We start from the raw sequence: 19,709 nt of genomic DNA, 5'->3' as shown, positions 1-19,709 counted from the left end.
AAGGTTGATATTATTAAACATTCTATATTAATTAATAAATAAATAGAAATGAGTTACTAGGCATGGTGGTACACACCTGTGATTCCTGCACTAGGGAGGTTAGGGAGAGGTTCGTGAGTTTGTGGTCAGCCTGGACTATTAGACCAAGTTCCAGGCCATCCAGATCAGCATGAGCAAGTCTCAAAACAAAAAGACAGGAAATGAATTATCCAAGTGATAAATTAAATGATGAATTTCTTTTGGTGGCTGTGGTGCTTCTTTATGATTTTGTAAGCAATGTACCAGCTACAACGTAAGTCACCCAGCTTTTTGTGCTGCCATAGTTTTTGAGGGGCCATTCTGACTTCTTTGTCATAGTCAGATTTTTCATTTTCTTTTCTGCTACCAAACATGCAAAGCAGATAGGCTGGAGCTGCTGTACAGTATTCAAGGACTTGCCTCTCATACCCTGTATCGCCAAAGAAACAAGGCAGATATAAAGGAGGCTTTATTTGGTAGATGAGAAAAGTGGGAACAATTAAAAAATAATAAATCCCCATTAAAATGTTCAGGTGCCTGTGTGATGGCTCAGCAAATATAGATGTCTGCTTACAAGCCTGATGACCTGAATTCAATCACATGGTGAAATGAGACATATATAGACACACACACACACACACACACACACACACACACAATGAAAAAAGGCGTAAGGTGGGGCCAGTGAGGTAGCTGAGCTGGTAAAGGTGCTTGTATCAAGCCTGACAACATGAGTTTGATTTCGGGAATCCTCATGGTTGAAGAAGAAAACAGACTCTTGGAAGTTGTTTTCTGACCTTCACCCTCAAGCTGTAGCATGCATATATCTCCAACTGCCCCACCAACACTCAATAAATGTTCTAAATAAGAAAGGTCAATGGTTATTCTTTTTAAAAAAATTAATAGTAGTAAATATACTACTACTAAAAATCGTTTGAAAACATTTTAATGTAAATATAAGAAGTAGGCGAAACTTTTAAAAAGTAGAAAAAATATAGAAAAGAGGATGTGGAAGGCAGTCTTCATCAGATGTTACTATTTTGATTTGTACATGATTTATTTAGTGAGAAGAAGCTATTGTGATCTAAGAGAAAGCAGGAAGACTAAAATGGAATAGTATAATCCTATATAGAGATAATCTTATAATATGATAATATAATCTTATAATCTTAGCATAGAAAAGCAGAGTGTAATACAATGTTTCTGTCCTTAAATCATAGCCGACTCTATGTTCTACAAGGTGGCCTTGCCCAGCAAGAATGGAGAGTCCCTGAGCTATTACACAGACTTCTGAAGTACTTGGAACCCAAACTCACCCAGGTTTACAAAAATGTCAGAGAACGGATAGGGAGGTATGTGTGACTTTTCTCTTGGTTTTGATTAGCTCCTGAGTCTTTGTATTGTTTTGATGTTCCCAGTGAGTGTGGTGTTCTCTTCCTCTTGTTCACTATTTTGTTCTGCAAAACAAGACACTGAATATAAATTAGGAGGCGATGTACTCAAAACCAGCAGTGAGCAGGTGCCATACTATAGGTCTGAACTCAGAATTATATGGCATTTTACTCTGGAAATGATCTGAGAACCTCTTCGGTAATTATCTTGTGAAATTTTGCTTTGGTTGAGCTACAAGGTTTGAACTTCAGTTTTAATTCTCATGCCAGACTGCCTACTCTTGTGCATTTTATTTAACAGTGTGCTGACCTACATATTTATGATAGATGTTTCTTTGCCAAATACTGCACCAACAACATCCCCTTGTATCTCTGAGTTTACTGCTCGAGTCCTAGAAAAACTGAAACCCCTCACGGATGTGGATGAAGAAATTCAGAACCATGTTATGGAAGAAAATGGCATTGGTGAAGAAGATGAACGAACTCAGGGCATTAAACTCTTAAAAACCAGTGAGTCTTAAAATTGGTAGAAATTCACTTGAAAACAGCTATTTTATTTATTTGCAATCCCCACACACATACTTTTTTTTCTTTTGATAAAAAAGTAAATTTTCTGATTTTAACCTTTTTGTTAGTTTGGTTTTTTTGGTTTTATTTTGAGGTTTTTTTTGGGGGGGGGGGCGGGGTTCACCATATAGCCTCACTGTCCTGGAGTCTCACTAAGTAGACCAGGCTGGCCTTGAACTCGTAGAGAGCCAGCTGCCTCTGCTTCTGCCCCTGCCTCTCAAATATGCCATCATTCTCCATTTAAAAAAAAAAAATCATGATAGGTTATTGATTTTGAGTTGTAGTTGTTTAAATGTCCTTGCTATTACTTGCTGGGATTAAAGGCATATGCCACCATGCCAGGCAATTTTAACCATTTTTGAGTTTGTAGTTTAAAGGCTATGAGTCCACACTCAACCCATCTCTAGAATTCTCTTTATGGCAAGCGGAAAATCTGTACCTGTTTCATAAATAACTTCTCATTTTCCTCCCCTGTTCCTAGTTCCAAATAGCCACCACTTTACTTTCTGTCTTTGGAGTTTGTCTATTCTAGGTGGCTCATATCAGTCTAATTGTTTGTTTTATCTCTGGCATATTTTACTCTGCAAAATATTTTGTGATTATTCCATTGTCTTTGTAAGGGTTTCAATGGCTGTGAAAAGACACCATGACACTACTCTGACATATGCTTAATTGTGGTAGCTTACACCTTCAGAGATTTCGTCCATTATCATGGTAGGGATTGTGGTGGCATGCAGGCAGACATGGTGCTGGAGAGGTAACTAAGAGTTATACATATGGATCTGCAGGTGGAAGGAAAAGAGAGTGAGCTGAGCTACTGAGCCTGGCTTAAGCTTCTTAAAACTGCACATGGGGTATCCTTTTTAGTAGCTAAAAAAAAATCATAAGGATTGTAACTATAAACTACTCTGCATTATTTTAGCTACCTCAAAATTCTTGGCTAGTTTAAAATACATGAAATGTACTTGGTAGGCTATTAATAATTTGTAAATTTTTTTTTCTACCCTTAGTATCCTCAGTTACTTGATAGCCATTACCGTGGGTGATGTTAGACTGCTAATAAATAAGTCTGATTTGAGAGACTGTAGCTACTCTTACATTTAAAGAGCTGTCGGGAGTGTTAGCATTGCACATTCTCTGTGGTCCCTAATTTAATAGCTTGACTGATTCCATGTATTTGCTTCCAAATAGTACTGAAATGGCTTATGGCAAGTGCAGGAAGATCTTTCTCTACAGCAGTCAAAGAACAACTTCAGCTTCTGCCTTTGTTCTTTAAGGTAAGACTGTAAGCTGAAATGAAGAATACCATTTTCTCTAGACTTCCAAGGAAAGTTATAACCATCACCCAGTAGGCTGATACATTTTTAATGTAGTGGTTGAATTTTGATTGCATCTCTAGATAGGAGATTTTCACAGAAAAATTCTTAGGTAATAGTAGTTAACACTGAAAATATATATACATCCATATTGCATAATATACTTAATATATGCATACATAATTACCATTGATATTGAAATATATATTATTAGTGATATATTACTGTGAAGAGACACTATGACTACGGCAACTCTTATCAAAGAAAGCATTTAACCTAGGGCTTGCTTACAGTTTAAGAGATTTAGTTCATTATCCTCATGGTAGGAAGCATGGCCGCTTGCTGGCATACTTGGTTCCTAAGTGTTCTGCTTTTGAATCTGCAGGCAACAGGAAAGAGACTGAACCACTGGGCCTGGCTTGGGCATCTGAGATCTTAAAGTCCATCTTCAGTGATACATTTCCCTCAATAGTCATACCTACCCCAATAAGGCCATGCCTCTTTATCCTAAGTTGTGCCGCTTCCCTGATGATCAAGTATTCAAATATGGGGGTCATTCCTAGTCAAACCACCACGGTGTGAATGTATGACAGATATATGAAAAGTCTTTTCTCTTTTTCACATTGAATCCTATGTAGCCCAGGCTAGCCTCAGACTTGCTACGTAGCAAAAGGTGACCTTGAACTACTTCCTCTTTGTAAATGTTGAGATTACTGTCATAAACCACCACTTACAGCTAAACACAAAAGTTTTGCAGACCAAGCATTGTTTCACCAATTTTTTGTTTTGTTTTGTTTTGTTTCTCAAGACAGGGTTTCTCTGTGTAACAACTCTGGCTATTCTGGAACCCAATTTGTAGACCAGCCTCGAGCTCACAGAGACCCACCAGCCTCTGCCTCCTGAGTGCTGGAACTCAAAGTGTGTGCCACCATGCCCTGCTAGCCAATTTTATTTTAGAGAACATATAAATGATTAAAAAGGACAATGAAATTTTAGTATGGTAATTTCTCTCGCCTATATTATTCCTTATGTAGCTGTTGTAATTTAATAAACCACTTACTGTATAGTAGCTTTGTTTTATTTTATTACAGCCAATTAATAGGTAGACAGTAACAGGCAAGAATAGGAGCCAGGTGCTTGGAGTCAGACTTGGCTCCATTGTTGGTGGACTGACCATGTTATCATGAGCAAATAATCTAGGCCCTCAGAACATTTTTCCTCATGTGCAAATTGAGAGTAGCATCCACTCATGTCCCAAGGATGTGGGAAAGGTTATGTGAGTTATATTACATATCTTTCATTCTTAAGATTGAGTTTTGTGATTGGTTTCAATAATATAATACTATTTTATTTTGATTTTCCACTCCCCACATTGCTGTTAGTAAAGACCAGTAATCAGGTTAATACACTGATTCTGTACTAAGTGAGAAAGTTACCCGCCTGTGCAAAGTGCTCAGTGCTTGTGTCAGGCATATAATAAACACTAGAAATGGTCAAGGATGGGGCTTTAATCATTGGCATAGCACTTGCTCCCATTCAAAAATTACCAATATGGTACCTTTTATTTAAAGGAATAAACTAGAGTTGTCACAATGGCTCAGTGGTAAAGGTGCCTACTGTTTGTCAAACTTGACAACCTGCGTTTAATTCCTAGAGCCCACATGATGGACTGAGAGAATGGGGATCTGTAAGTTGTCCTCTGACCTTCACATGCTTACTGTGGGGTGTGTGTGTGTGTGTGCACGCACAGTAATAAGTTTAAAATAAAGTTAACCCATAGAAATCAGTTTCAAGAAATTCTTAAAGCTAGGTATAGTGGTACATGCCTCTAACCCCCATCATTTGGGGAGAGTGAGGCAGGAGGATCAAGTTCAAGGTCAGCTTAGGCTACACAGTGGGTTCTCATCTCAAAAATGCTAAGCAAGAATGATATTTTCTAAGAATATTATACAGAGTCCTGGTTGTATGCATTACTGCTCGAATGGAAAGGTATCCTGGCAGCCAGGAGCAAAGGAATACCACAAAGTCACGTCACACAACAAACCTCACACGAGAGATTTATTGGGAAGGAAAAAAACAGGAGGATGGCAGCCTCTGCTCCAGCGAGAAACAGCAGAGAACTGAACAGGATACAGGGCTTATATAGAGCTTCTTGGGAAGCAGGTGGAACTTTTCAGGGTAGAGCTTTCCACGGTGGAGATTGGGGGAATTTCATGTCCAGAGCTTGGGCTTTTTACTCTACAGGGTGGGGACAGGATCAGCAGTTTAGGGCAGTTCGAGTATTCTGTGGGTAGAACCTGGCAGTTAGAAGTCCTTGGGGGAAGGAGTGGTACTGGATCATAGAGACTCTTCCTTTTTTTTTTAATTTTTAAAAAAATATTTATGTGTATGAGCATTTTGCCTGCGTGTATGTAAGTATAAAACATTCATGTTTGATACCTTCAAAGTTCAGAAGAGGCTGTAAGGTTCCTCGACCTGGAGGTACAGACAGTTGTGAGCTGCTCTGTAGGTGCTGGGAATCTAGTCCAGATACTCTAGAAAAGCCCCCAGTTACTCTTAACCATTGAGCCATCTCTCCACCTTAGTCTTTCATTTAACTAAGGTTCTTTAATATCGAGCACTAGAAATCTATCAAGTGATAAAGCAAAAGTGGTAAATTAATTGGATTATCAGAAAATATCTAGGTGGTTTGCAGAACAAAGTAAAAACGGGAAAGCTGAGTAGGAGCCATAGCTCCAAGAATCTAGATTACAGAAAGTAATAGGATTCTACTCCATGGCATTGCTTTCTTGGATCCCTTCAAGATCCACATGCCCAAATCCAAGGTTACAATGAGCAAACTCTGATCCTTTGTCTCTCTTGGACTAGGCTCTCTTGATTGACAGTCCTGCAGAATGCAAGAGAGGATGATATTCCATAAAGAATTTGGTGTTGTAGCAGTAGCAGGAATGGATGCTGACATAGATATTTACATACACTAAACTACCTTTTACATGTTAAGAAAAATGGAAATCATCACCTAATTTTTATGAATATTGAGTTTTATTTTTAAAACTTGTATATTTTGAAATCATTAAGGATTCATGGGAAGCTGCAAAGTAAATCAACCAAACTCTATGGTACTTTTCACTCCACTTTTTCTAACACTTAACATATTCCACAACTGTAGTATAATCTCAAAATTAGGAAGCCGATATTGGTCTACACATTACCTAATTCTGTGTCGTCGTTTTACCACCTGTATAGATTCGTGTCTTATACACTGCAACAAAAACAACTATTTTATTACTATGGCAGTCCTAACTATACCCATTTTATACACACACTTATTTGTTCTCAATCTCTACAGATTTTTTAAAAGAATTAGTGTGTGTGTGTGTGTGTGTGTGTGTGTGTGTGTGTGTGTGTGTGTGTTTTACTTGAATGTCTGCATGCATGACATGTGCCCACAAAGGCCAGAATAAAAGGGGTTGGATGCCCTGGAACTTGAGTCCTGTGGGTACTGGAAAGAAAACCTGGGTCCTCTGCAGGAGCAGCAAGTGCGCGTAGCTGCAGAGCCATATCTTCAGCCCCTCTTTATAAATGTTATCATTTAAAGATTTAAGTAATGGGACTTGTAAAATGCCTCGGTACCCAGCTTAATGAACTGCATTCAAAACCCAGGACTCAGATAGTAGAAAAAGAGAATCAGCTCCTGCAAAAATTTATCCTCTGACCTCCACAGCCTGCATAAATAATTTTCAAACTTTAAAACAATATTAGCAACTATAAATTCAAATAGATCATAACCAGTATAAGCTTTTTTGCCTGTCCCTTTCTGTCTTTATTTTATAACTTTCTCCACCTTAAAAGGTTAGGAAGAAACCCTCATAGAATGGAACAATATTCCTTGTATCCAGACTGTGGTTTCTCGGGAACATTTCCAATGAAAATTGGGGCTTCTTGAAGAAATAAGAAACATCTAAGATAAACTAGCTTATCTTGGTATATCATATCTGAAACCCAGACACCAGTTTGAATTGAAGAAATGAGTACCATCTTGAGTCATACAAAGCTATCAGATTTGTAGAAGTTGCTGGGTTTATAATGATAAAAGTACCTCCAAGAAGATAATTATTCACCATTGCAGTATAGGAAGGAACTCAACTATTCTTAACAAGGGAAAGCTTTTTCATATATAAAGTATTCTAGGTAGCATACTAGTGAAGAAAATTATGAAAGAGAATACGACCATACTGCAGACTTCTTTTTTTATGGTGAATTATTGCATAAGGAAAAACTACAGTGAAGGAAACACATAGCAATTCTTATGTTTTGCCCAGTATCACACATGTCAATAAAATGAAACCTAGATCCAATGGCCAGAGTACAGGATGTACTGAAACCAAGACACATCACATGGATACAGTCAGGGGAGGCCATGACTGAGGAAATTACTAAACAAAAACCTCAGTTTCTCCCTCCAAATGTGAAAAACCGGCCAACAAGGAATTTTCAGATTTAGAAACAAAGCTACTAATGCATCATGTTATTATGATGTTGAGTGATTCAGAAAACCTGTTGTAACAACGTGTCAGTGCTACAGTGGGGGAGGTTTGAACACTAAGGAGTTTTTTTATGGTTGTTTTGCTTCATTTTATTTGAGACGGTGTCTTATCCTGTACCCCTGGTTGACCTGCAACTCACACTGTAGACCAGACTTCCTCAGATTCACAGCGATTAACCTACTTTTTTTAAAAAAAAAATTTATTTATTAAAAATTTCCACCTCCTCCCATTTCCCTCTCCCCACTCCCACTCTCCCCCCTCTCCAGTCCTCAGAGCAGTCAGGGTGCCCTGCCCTGTGGGAAGTCCAAGGCCCTCCCCTCCGTCCACTTGCTCTACTGCTCCTCCTGAGCTCTAGGACTTAAGTCTGACCACTGCTGAGTATTTTGTATTGTAGTGATGTTTCAAGTGTGGTGATACCATTCTAGATTTTTTAAAAAGATAACATACGGGGCTTGCTTGAGGTAATTTAGTTGATAAAAGGGGGCAGCAAGAAGCAAAAATGAAACAAGGTTATCTGAATTAGGTGTTATTTAAGAAGTGATTGGTTTGTAAGGTTTTTTTGTGTTTTTGTGTATGTTTACAATTTTCATAGATGTTTGGCCTCAGATTGACTATGCAGCTCTGACTGGCCCTGGACTTGCCATTTTCTCGCCTCATCCTTGTGGGTGCTGGGATGCCTGCACTTACTGATGGTCACTCACTGTTGCATTTGTTTTGTTCTCGAGATCGCCCCGGTGGAAAATGACAATAGCTATGATGAACTGAAAAGAGATGCAAAGCTTTGTTTGTCACTGATGTCTCAGGGGTTACTCTACCCTCATCAAGTGCCTTTGGTACTTCAGGTGCTAAACCAAGTAAGTATATAGGTAGAATATGTACATCCTCTGTCTAGCATTGTTTTGCCATTATGAAGGTTTCACAATGGGCTGAAAATACACAATACCTGATTTTTGTGGCTGTTTGGGCTTTTTTGTCTTTTGAGATAGAGTCTTACTAGGTAGCCCTAACTGGCTTGGAATTCACCAAGTAGATCAAGCTGGCCTGTGACTCACAAACAGCCACCTGCCTCTGCCTCCCAAGTACTGGGGATTAAATGTGTGTTACACCTGGTCTCTGATGTTTGTTTCAAGGGTTTTTTTGTTTTTAAATTTTTGTATCGACCAAAAACAAGCCTTGATTTATATTTGACTCAGCTGCCAACTTCTTTTAATTTGGGTATGTTCAAGATGTAATAAGTAATAAAATAAATTAATACAAAGTGTCGATAATGGAAGGGGTTCTCATTCTCTTTGGCCATTTTCATTTCTGGTCTGTGATGGACCCAGTGATTCAGTTACTCTGACTGCACTTCAGTACAGTAACACAGCAGTGGCCCTGTCATACACATTATGTAAAGGGAGGTGTACTTTCAGTTTTCACTGAAAAATATTTTCCAACAATCTAAAATTTTAGGGACATGGGATTTAGTAGTGTTTTTGTTGTTGTTGTTGTTTTGTTTTGTTTTTGTTTTTGTTTTTTTTTTTTGTTTTTAGTAGAATTTGTTTGCAAACAATGATGACTGGCCACAGATTCTTTTTTTTTTTTTTTAAATAAATCTTTATTTATTGCATATACAGTGTTCTGCTTGCATGTATACTTGCAGGCCAGAAGAGGGCACCAGATCTCATTACAGATGGTTGTGAGCCACCATGTGGTTGCTGGGAATTGAACTCAGGACCTCTGGAAGAGCAGCCAGTGCTCTTAACCTCTGAGCCATCTCTCCAGCCCCCTGGCCACAGATTCTTATTTCTACCTTGTTTCCATGTGAGAGACTAGTAATTGTATGGGTACTATAGAATAAATACAAAACCTACTAGTATTCCTTAAGAAATTAGATAGAAACCAATGGAAAATATACTTCTTCCTCTGGGGAATGGGCACTGAAAATTTTTTGTGTGATGCAGGTCAGTAGAAAGGCAGCGCTGTCTGTCTGCACATCCACATGCATATCTCCTTCTGGACCTGTCTGCTCTGCAGCTGATTCTGCAGATCTTCAGTTTGGAGGCAGACAGACCTGAATTCAGATTCTCTTACAGTCCTCACTTGTATAACTTACAGAGACTCATTTAATCTTACCTTCAGTTTCCTCAAAGTTGGGACTGTTTTTCCAGCTGATGTCAGTGTCTCTCTAATACTTCACCTGTCTGCTGCCTCCTTTTCTCCTTCACCTTCATTTTTGCTGTCATTTCTTTTCTCCCTCCTTTCCTTTCTCTCTCAATCTCACTCTTATTCAAATATTTCTTAAGTACCTTTTGAATTTATTCCATGACAAGGAATAAAACAATAAATGTGGTCCTGAGTTCCTTGTTCGTGCTCTCTCTCCTTCTGCTCCTAATTTGGACCTGAGATTTCTGTCGGTGATCGTATGTGGGTCTCTGTCTCTGTCTCCTTTCATCGCCTGATGAAGGTTAATATTCAGGAGGAACCCTATATGTTTTTCTTTGGGTTCTCCTTATTTAGCTTCTCTAGGATCACTAATTATAGGCTCAATGTCCTTGAGGGTGCACCCAGACACTGAGACAATGGGGATGTTCTATCAGGAACTCACCAAGGCCAGCTGGCCCGGGTCTGAAAAAGCCTGGGATAAAACCGGACTCACTGAACATAGCAGACAATGAGGACTACTGAGACCTCAAGAACAATGGCAATGGGTTTTTGATCCTACTGCACGTACTGGCTTTGTGGGAGCCTAGGCAGTTTGGATGCTCACCTTACTAGACCTGGATGGAGGTGGGTGGTCTTTGGACTTCCCACAGGGCAGGGAACCCTGATTGCTCTTTGGGCTAACGAGGGAGGGGGACTTGACTGGGGGAGGAGGAGGGAAATGGGAGGCGGTGGCAGGGAAGAGTCAGTAATCTTTAATAAATAAATAAAAATTAAAAAAAAAACAATAAATGTGACTTCAAGTGTCATCATCCTCACTGTTAAAATGCTAAAAGATCTATTCCATCCTGTGGTAAATACTAAAGCTAGCTAGTTTTAAAAAAAAAAACATTTTATTCTTTTGAAATAATATCACTTTCCTCTTTTCTTCAACAACTCTCTCCCATTTGCCTCGCCTTGCTCTCTTTCAAATTCGTGATCTTGTGTATATGTGTGCTAAAATAAGTATGAATATGCTCAGGGCTAGCCATGTATTGTTTTTAGATGCTTCATATTTTTCGCTTTCTTCCCCAGACTCCCCCATATCTTTCACACCCAACTTCATGACCGTCCCTCTCAAAACAAAACCAAGTATCATAACAAACAGAATAATAAGATAAAAAATATCAAAACAAAAATTAAATAAAAGCCTACAAAAAACCCATGGTATCTAGTTTGTGTTGACCAACTACTTCTGACACTATTACGGAAAGCTAATTTTCTTAGCAGGCATCAACTGCAAATAGCTTTTGCAGTTTGATTAGGGGTGAGACTGTGTGTCTTCTCCTCCTTAGTGCTGGGATATTGTCTGCTTTGAACATGTGCAGTTCCTGTGCATGTTGTTACAACAGTATTTAATTTTACATGCTAGACTCACTCAGTTCCCCTTCCCTCCCCTTCTCCTGTCCCCCACCCCCAATCTACTTGACATCCACTCCTCAGAGGAGGTAAGGCCTCCCTTGGGGAGTCAACAAAATCTGGCATACCAAGTTGAAGCAGGACCAACCCCCCACCCTGTATCAAGGCTGAGCAAGGTATCCCATCATAGGGAATGGGCTCCAAAAAGCCAGTTTATGCACCCAGGATAAGTCCTGTTTCCACTGCCAAGGACCCCCTCCCCAACAGATCAAGCCATATAACTATCATCCACATTCAGAGGGCCTAGTTCAGTCCCAAGCAGGTTCCCCAGCTGTTAGTTCTGGTTTTCCCCCATCATGATCTTTACCTCCCCTTCTCATATGGTCCTTCATCCTCTCCAGGAGCTTAGCCCAGTGCTTGGCTATGGGTCAACTGCATCCGCTTTCATCAGTTACCGAATGTAGGTTCTATGATGACAGTTATGGTAGTCACTAATCTGATTACAGTGAAAGGCCAGTTCAAGCACCCTCTCCACTATGCTAGGAATCTTAGTTGGAGTCATCCTTGTGGATTCCTAGGCATTTTCCTGGCAGCTGGTTTCTCCCTAACCCCATAATGGCTCCCTCTGTCAAGATGTCTCTTCATTCCTTGCACAACTTGGCATTTGGAAGCCTCGTGTTCCCATCCCCCACCCCTCCCTTCTACTCCTCTTCCTACTTTACCCAGGAAATCTTAGCTATTTCCCTTTCCTGGTGCCCTCCATGTGTGTCCCTCTTAGGGACATATGGAAACTTACTGCCAGAAGCTTTTTTAAATGTCTATACATATGTAAGTGATTTAAATGGTGTCTCTGTATGTTGGAGGAGACATTCCTCCAACTAAATGTGCAACCAGTTAAAACCTCCAATGCCTAGAATGGGACATATAGCTTATGAGTTGTTAGTCCAAGAGGTTTCATATATACCTTCCCCCAAAACATCACAAGCTGTTGCCAAAATTGTTGGTTCATCTCTACAACCTGATGAGAAGGGCCTTTTGCTGAAAAGACCACTTACTTTTTATCAGCAAAATTGAGAAATAGAGCTGTTTCCCAACTAGCAGTTTCAACTCTCCTGACTAGTGTTCATAATATTGGAAGGTACCCTGCATGCTACATGAGGAGGAAAGTTGTCATCAATATCACCCGACAACAAATGCTGCAACTTACAATATCAACTTGCTTGCAAGATATACTAGTGCAATAGTGGCACAAATGTTATGAGAGTAACAAACTACTTTTGCTTGGATTTAAGTCTCACTCTATGAGATGGACCCCTTACCTGACACTAGTCGTTCATACTCTTATTTGCTTCTCAGGCCTTACCTGCTGCTCTTGAATGTAGAGTAATATGTAGAACTTGGATAAGTTAATTGTCTTAATTATGAATACTTCTCTACCAAGAGAGTATTTTTGACTTTTTTCAGTTCTTACTTTCCCACCATTGAACAGTCAAGACATTTTGAATAACTAATTGCCTTGGTAACTTGACCGTACTACTCTTTGCTTAGAAGGGAATGGAAGATTAATTTCAACTATACCTGTGAAATCAGAAATCAATTTAAAATATTTTATTACTTGTATGTAATGTTATATATACTCATTTCTCATTCACAGACAGCAAGAAGCAGTTCTTGGCATGCAAGATATACAGTGCTGACCTACCTCCAGACCATGGTATTTTATAATCTCTTTATTTTCCTAAACAATGAGGATGCAGTCAAAGACATCAGATGGCTGATTATATGTCTTTTGGAGGATGAACAGTTAGAGGTAAACTTTATGTTAAAAAAATGGAAATTTATTTAACTTTTATGATTATGAAACTAAGGCATTAGTATTTTCATAAGTTCATAACCAGCCTTGACCAAAGAGTGCAATTCATAGGATTTGTTTAAATAAATGTTATTTAACTTTAATTTTAATATAGCAATCTGTGAGTAGTCATGATTTCCTGTAATACAGATTAAAAACTACTGTGTGATTTCTCTATGTCTTCTTTCAGTTGATTGACATATTTCCTGCATTTTCTTGTGTATGAAATGAGGGGTTGTAATTGCTCTTTTTTTCTATTTCTTTTTTCCTTTTATTGAAAATAGATTATTTTCTCATTCAATATGTCCTGATTATAGCTTCCCTTCCCTGTACTCATTCCAGTTCCTCCCCACCTCTCCTCCAGATCCACTTCTTTTTGTCTCATTAGAAAAGAGCAGGCTTTTTCTAGAAGATATAAAGAATAAACATGACAAAATAAAATGGAATAAGATATAACAAAAACCATCACATCAAGGTTGGACAAGACGAATCAACGGAAAGAAATCAGTCCCAAGAGCAGACCCAGAATCAGAGACCTACTTGTTCACACTCTCAGGAGTCCCATAAAAATACTAGGCTAATGGGTTTAGTGTATGCACAGGACCTGGTGCAGATTCTTGTTTGCCCTGTGTTTGCTTGGTCAGTCTCTGTGAATTTGTAAGAGCCTTGCTTAGTTGATTAAGAGGACCTTTTTTTCCTGAGGTCCTCCATTCCTCTGACTCTTTCACTCTTTGTGCTTCCTCCTCTGTGGAGTTCCCTCAGCTCTGGTGCATGGATTTGATGGAGACCTCCCATTTAGAGCTGTATGTTCCAAGGATACACTCTCCACATGTCTGACTGTGGGTCCCTGCATTTGTTCCTGTCTGCTGCAGAGGGAAGCTTCTCTGATGATAACTAAATAAGGCATTGATTTATGAGTATAGCAGAATGCCGTTAGGGGTCATTTTATTGATGTATTTTTGTTAGTTTTGTTTGTTTGGTTTTTGTTTTGGTTTGGTTTTGAGACCGGTAGTGTTTGGTTTTACCCTAGGTCTCTGGTTCTTGGTCACCTAAGCACTGTCAAGTATCAGTTCCATCTTGTAGAGTGGGTCTTAAGTTAAATCAGATATTGGTTGATTATTCTCACAAGTTCTGTGCCACTGTTGCCCCAGCATATCTTCCAGGAAGGACAAATTGTAGTTCAAAGGTTTTGTAACTGGGTTGGTGTTTGTTTCTTTTTTGGTAGCTGAGTGCCTTCCCACACCAAAACGTAGGAGATGTTCAAGCACTAGTAATAATGTACATGAAGGCACACTGAAGAGCACAGATCATACTATTGTCCAGTAGACTTAAAATGTGACCTCTGCCATTATCCCTGTTTGATACAGAGATAATGAAGAAGAAATCCAAGTGGGGTCGTGTACAGTTTATTATCAGACAAATCAGAATCAAAGTACTACACTCACAGGACAGAACTAAGCTGCTGCCATTGTGGGTCCAGCTGTAATTCTTATTAACCTATACATCTTAAAGACCAAGGTTTCACGTATAAAAATAAACAACCTGTAGTGGTAATACCTTATGCAAAAATAGAAACAGATGTATACAGTATAAGGACAATAACCTCAAGACAGTATACAAAAATATTTTAACTGGAGTAGAAATGTATAATACAGTATGACAAAAATAACCTTAATTTGCATCAATGTACAAAAATATCCTATACGGAAATAGAAACATTTATCAGTATAACAAAAATAATTTTACATTTAAGATACAAAAGTATCTTAAACAGAAGTAGGAACATATATACAATATAGCAAAAATAATTTTGAATTTCTATCAATATACAAGAATCCATACCTGTGTAAATTATTTAAAACTGATAGTTGCTTTTTTAGTTTACAAGTAGATTTAATAATCTACTTATTATCCTATCTTATCTATCCTCCTATTTTCTATTTCAAATGAGATCCCTGAGTCTAATATCTAAAGTTCTGCTCCCAACCCTCTAACAGCTTAGTACCAACCCCCCTATAGGTGACAATTATCCATAACCCTGAGAAGAACCAAAACCATCCACTCTACCTATTGGGAAAGCAAGTGCTGTCTGGGGCAACAGTATCTCTGTGAGAACCTGTGAAAACTAAACCAATGGTTAAGTCTTAGAAGGGCTTGCTGCAACATTTGTAGCCAGTCTGTGAGTAAGCGGTAAACCTCATCTGAAGTTCTGTATGGCTAGAGTGGTGCAATAAGGTAGGCCATCTCAGCCAGCCACCTTGCAATTGTCCTGAGCAGTTTGTAGTCCAAAGCTGAGCTCTGAGTGTTGTTAATCCACTCAGTGGCATTATTATGATTCAGGTAGACTCATTATTGCGGGGCTCTATCATCTTTTTGGAGACTTCAGATATCACTGTTAGGAAAATTTATTGTTCATTGTGGAAAACTTAAAATTTTAAAACTTAAATTTTAAAGATAGTATTATACCTAAAGAAAGGTTCTAAAGAGTCAAAATAAGTATGAGGGGAAATAGATTTGTGACAATGGTCCCTAAATTTTGGTTTTCTTCTGTCCCATATCAGGTGATTCTTCTAATATGAGAGAGACTCTGAATTTTTCTTTTAACAACATGGCTTGGGTTTAGAGAAGTCAAGTTTAGTTTTTAGTTGAGTCGGGACTCAAATGAGTTGAGAAATAAAGAGACTTTACCCTGTAGAAAGTAATTCTACTATTTGGCCAGATTATTCCTTTTCTCTGTAATTTTTTTTTTCTAGGCAAGTTCTCTCTTCTTCTCTGGATGTCTATCTGCTCAGTGGTCCGTTTTAGTCATATTTTGTATCAAAAGATAATCTTCAACTCAATTAGATCTATATAAGAAAACATGCTGCAATAAGTATAGAATAAAATCTAATTGACCCTGAAAAAGAAAAATACAAATTTTTTTATAAAAATATTACTTATTTTACAGACTTTAAAAACTTGTTTGTAGTGGAGAACTTTGTGTATCTATCTCTAAGCAGAGATTTATATATAGGCTAAGTGGGAATGATGGTTTATCTATTTTCCAATAAACCTGTGCAGCTTTCCTGTGTTCAGCAAGCAAACATCATCCAGACTGTAGAGCACATACAGAGTGCTTATAACAAACTCAGTGAAAATATTTTAGTTCTGGCGCTTCTTAGAAACTAACCTAATGGAATGAAAATGAAAAGTGGAAATCTCAAAAATAGCATCTCCAAGCCACAGTTTTAGAGCATAAAACATAGCAGCACACAGAGAGGAAGGCTTATCTGTGTTTAGATAGAGGCTGATTCTCCAGTGTGGTGCTACCAGGAAGTGGTAGTGCCTAAGTCTTTGAACACGTGGTCTCAGGGTGGGCAGTAGGGAGTCTCTTTCCTACTTTCCCGCTTTCTGGACACAAGGTACACATTCCTATCATAGGCCCAAAACAACCAGGTCAATCTGTCATGAACTGACACCTACAAGTTAAGGTCTATGAACTAGACATTACTAAAATGATGATATATGCCTTTAAATTCCAGTACTTAGGAGGCAGAGCTCTGTAAATTCAAGGTCAACCAGGAGTACATAGTAAGACCCTGTCTCTCTAAAAAAGTAATAATAATAATAATAATAATAAATAAATATTGTTGTGGGCTGGGAAGATGACTTAGCAGATAAAGAAACTTACTGCCAAGCCTGACATCTTGCGTCTAATCCTGGAACCCACATGTAGGAAATAATTGACTTCTGAACATTGCCTTCTGGCCACTACACATGTGCCCACACATAGAAATGTTTTGTTTTGCTTTTAATTAAACTTCCTATCTTCAAGAATGTTTCTTAGAATATGATTCTGTTTTCTCCCATAGCTCATAAATAAACATAACTGTGGCTAGGAAGATGACTCAGTGGAATAAGACCATTTAGTGGGCACCAGGCATGAAGGTCTGAATTCAAATCCCTAGCCACCTACATAATAAGGCAGGCATGTAGTCTCACACACCTGAAACTTCAGGGCAAAGACATGAAGATCACTGGGATTTGATGGTCACCAGCCTACTTCCAGGTTCAGTAAGAGACTCACAATCTCAAAGGAGTGATAGAGCAGGAAACCAGACATTCTCAGGTGTCCATATACATAAGCATTCATTCTCTCTCTCTCTCTCTCTCTCTCTCTCTCTCTCTCTCTCTCTCTCTCTCTCACACACACACACACACACACACACACACACACACAGAGTAAATTTTAGAACATGTAATAATTAGACCATGACATTTGTTTAAACTGTCTGTCATGTTTTGGTGGTATCTTCAAATAAAGAAAATTTACAAATTTAAAGAAAAAAGATTGTGTGAGGAGATAATGTGTTTTTGACTAATAAAATGAAATAAATTCTTTTTTCCTCACATTGTAAAGCTATTATTGGCATGTAAATTCTGACCAAATCCTGGCCAAAGAATATCCTGAATGTAGGCCTTAGCACTGGACAAGAGTGACTCCGTGAAGATATTGGAGTAATTTATTAGCAGCGTGGAGGAAATCAGTCGGAACATTGCACACTAGATGGAGTAAAGCAGTGTCCTCTCTTCAGTTAGTGAAACTGAAATACGCAGTTGGTTATTTGTAGGAACTTAATGCATAGATGACTTTTCAAGAGCAGATGACTTCAAAACAGACAAATTTCTCTACAACAATATTAGAAACTTACATTTAAATGGTCAAGCTTCAGACTAGAGAAAAATGTTATTACATACAAAAATCATCAAACTTTTGTAGACTAGTTGTAGTCACATAAAGACAAAACAGACTACAAATAATGACCATAGAGATGCAAACAAAAGACAAGTCAACTTTGCTTACTTTTAATATATCTTCTCTTCATCTACAAAACACAATGTATATTGCTGCTGGCTAGTGTGACTACTGCCCAGCATTACTCTTTGAAGAGAGTTGACAACCATAAAATTGTCGAGTCTTTCGAATTGGGTTATCCTAAATCAGTGAAAATTCATCAAAATTAAATGAAGTAATACTCTCTGGCTGGATGTGGTGTTGCACACCTGTAATCCCAGGTACTCTGATAGTTGAGGAAAGAAGGTAAGAAAGTTCATGAGCATCAGCTTGGACAACTTAACAAGATCCTATCTGCCTAAAAACGAAAGGACTTTGGGATGAAAGTCACTGGTAGAATACTGTCCTGACATAGGGAGGGGCCTAGACTTAATCCCTACTCCTACAAGGTCAGCCTGGACAATTTAGTGAGAACTTGTTTCAAAGTACAAATTAAAAAGAAACCTCAGTAGTAGAGCACTTGCTTGGCTTAAATGAAGCCTTCGAATTCAGTCCCAGTACCATATTTATAGGAATCTTTATAGGAAAGGGGCAACCAAATGACAATACAAAGAACTTTTCAAAGAATATAGAGCAGAACATTTTGAACATTTGTATTTATTATTTTGTTTATGTGTTAATTTGTGGAGAAATTTTATGTGTAACAGAAAACTGGGGAATCTGGTGATGACTGTCTTGAAACAGAAAGAAAAAGTAAATTTTACATACATTCTAGGAAAGATCCCCACTCAGCCTTTCCGTTTCACTGTCCTTTATCACCTCAGACTCAAAATCTCAGTCTAATAGAAATGATTATCTCTCCAGGTTCGAGAAATGGCTGCTACTACCTTAAGTGGTCTGCTACAGTGTAACTTCCTTACCATGGACAGTGCTATGCAGATTCATTTTGAGCAACTTTGCAAAACAAAACTACCCAAGAAAAGAAAGCGAGACCCTGGTTCTGTGGGAGATACCATTCCTTCTGCAGGTAATATTACAAATCCCCATACCTTTGTTGAATTAAGCAGACTTTCTTAAACATTTGAAGTACTTGTTTGTGCTCAGGTCTTGGCAGGAATAATTGTCCCTGCTTGTTAGGAATTGGCATGAAGAAGACAGGACCTGGAATGAAGAGGCTAAAGTTGTATATACAAAGGAACTTGTCCACTATTGCATATAATTAATAATTTTTAATTTATGTCCTGGCAATACTGAAGCATGCATGGGCAGCCGTATATAGCAGTTCTGTTGAACATTGAGTTTCATGGTCTAAATTGATAGGACTACTGACCATGTCTCTTCCTCAAGAGGGTACCAGATTTTATTACAGATGGTTGTGAGCCACTATGTGCTTGCTGGGAATTAAACTCATGACTTTTGGAGGAGCAGGCAGTGGTCTTAACTACTAAGCCATCTCTCCAGCCCCAACTTTTTAATAAGACAGTTCTAACCTTGACCTAAAATAAGTATAAGTGCATTGGTTATTTTGGAGGATTTAAACTATCTTGTGTTCAGAATTTAGGGATTATGTGTTAGTGCACTTAAAAAAAAAAAAAACTTGCCGCCATACTTGGGACTTGAATTTGATCTCTGGGATCTATGATGGAAGGCAAGACATAGTCCTACAAGTTTCCTATGACCTCACTTACATACCATGGCACTCAG

The 19,709-nt window shown here is 38.4% G+C and overlaps 1 protein-coding gene across 1 annotated transcript in view; it reads left to right on the top strand.

The window, feature by feature from the left end:
• Positions 1 to 19,709, top strand: part of Psme4 (proteasome activator subunit 4) — a 123,203-nt gene that overhangs the window by 98,444 nt on the left and 5,050 nt on the right. The window contains exons 39-44 of the mRNA XM_050123880.1: positions 1,239 to 1,370; positions 1,711 to 1,919; positions 3,168 to 3,253; positions 8,565 to 8,693; positions 13,034 to 13,189; positions 18,870 to 19,032. Coding sequence (XP_049979837.1) covers positions 1,239 to 1,370; positions 1,711 to 1,919; positions 3,168 to 3,253; positions 8,565 to 8,693; positions 13,034 to 13,189; positions 18,870 to 19,032 — 875 coding nt within the window. The remainder of the gene's footprint in view (positions 1 to 1,238; positions 1,371 to 1,710; positions 1,920 to 3,167; positions 3,254 to 8,564; positions 8,694 to 13,033; positions 13,190 to 18,869; positions 19,033 to 19,709) is intronic.

This window comes from Alexandromys fortis, unplaced genomic scaffold (assembly GCF_014885135.2).
Source record: "Alexandromys fortis isolate MF-2015 unplaced genomic scaffold, M_Fortis_MF-2015_v1.1 scaffold_210, whole genome shotgun sequence".
Taxonomy (NCBI): domain Eukaryota; kingdom Metazoa; phylum Chordata; class Mammalia; order Rodentia; family Cricetidae; genus Alexandromys; species Alexandromys fortis.
The sequence above is the reverse complement of the archived record's forward strand: the minus strand, read 5'-3'. Positions and strand labels throughout refer to the sequence as shown.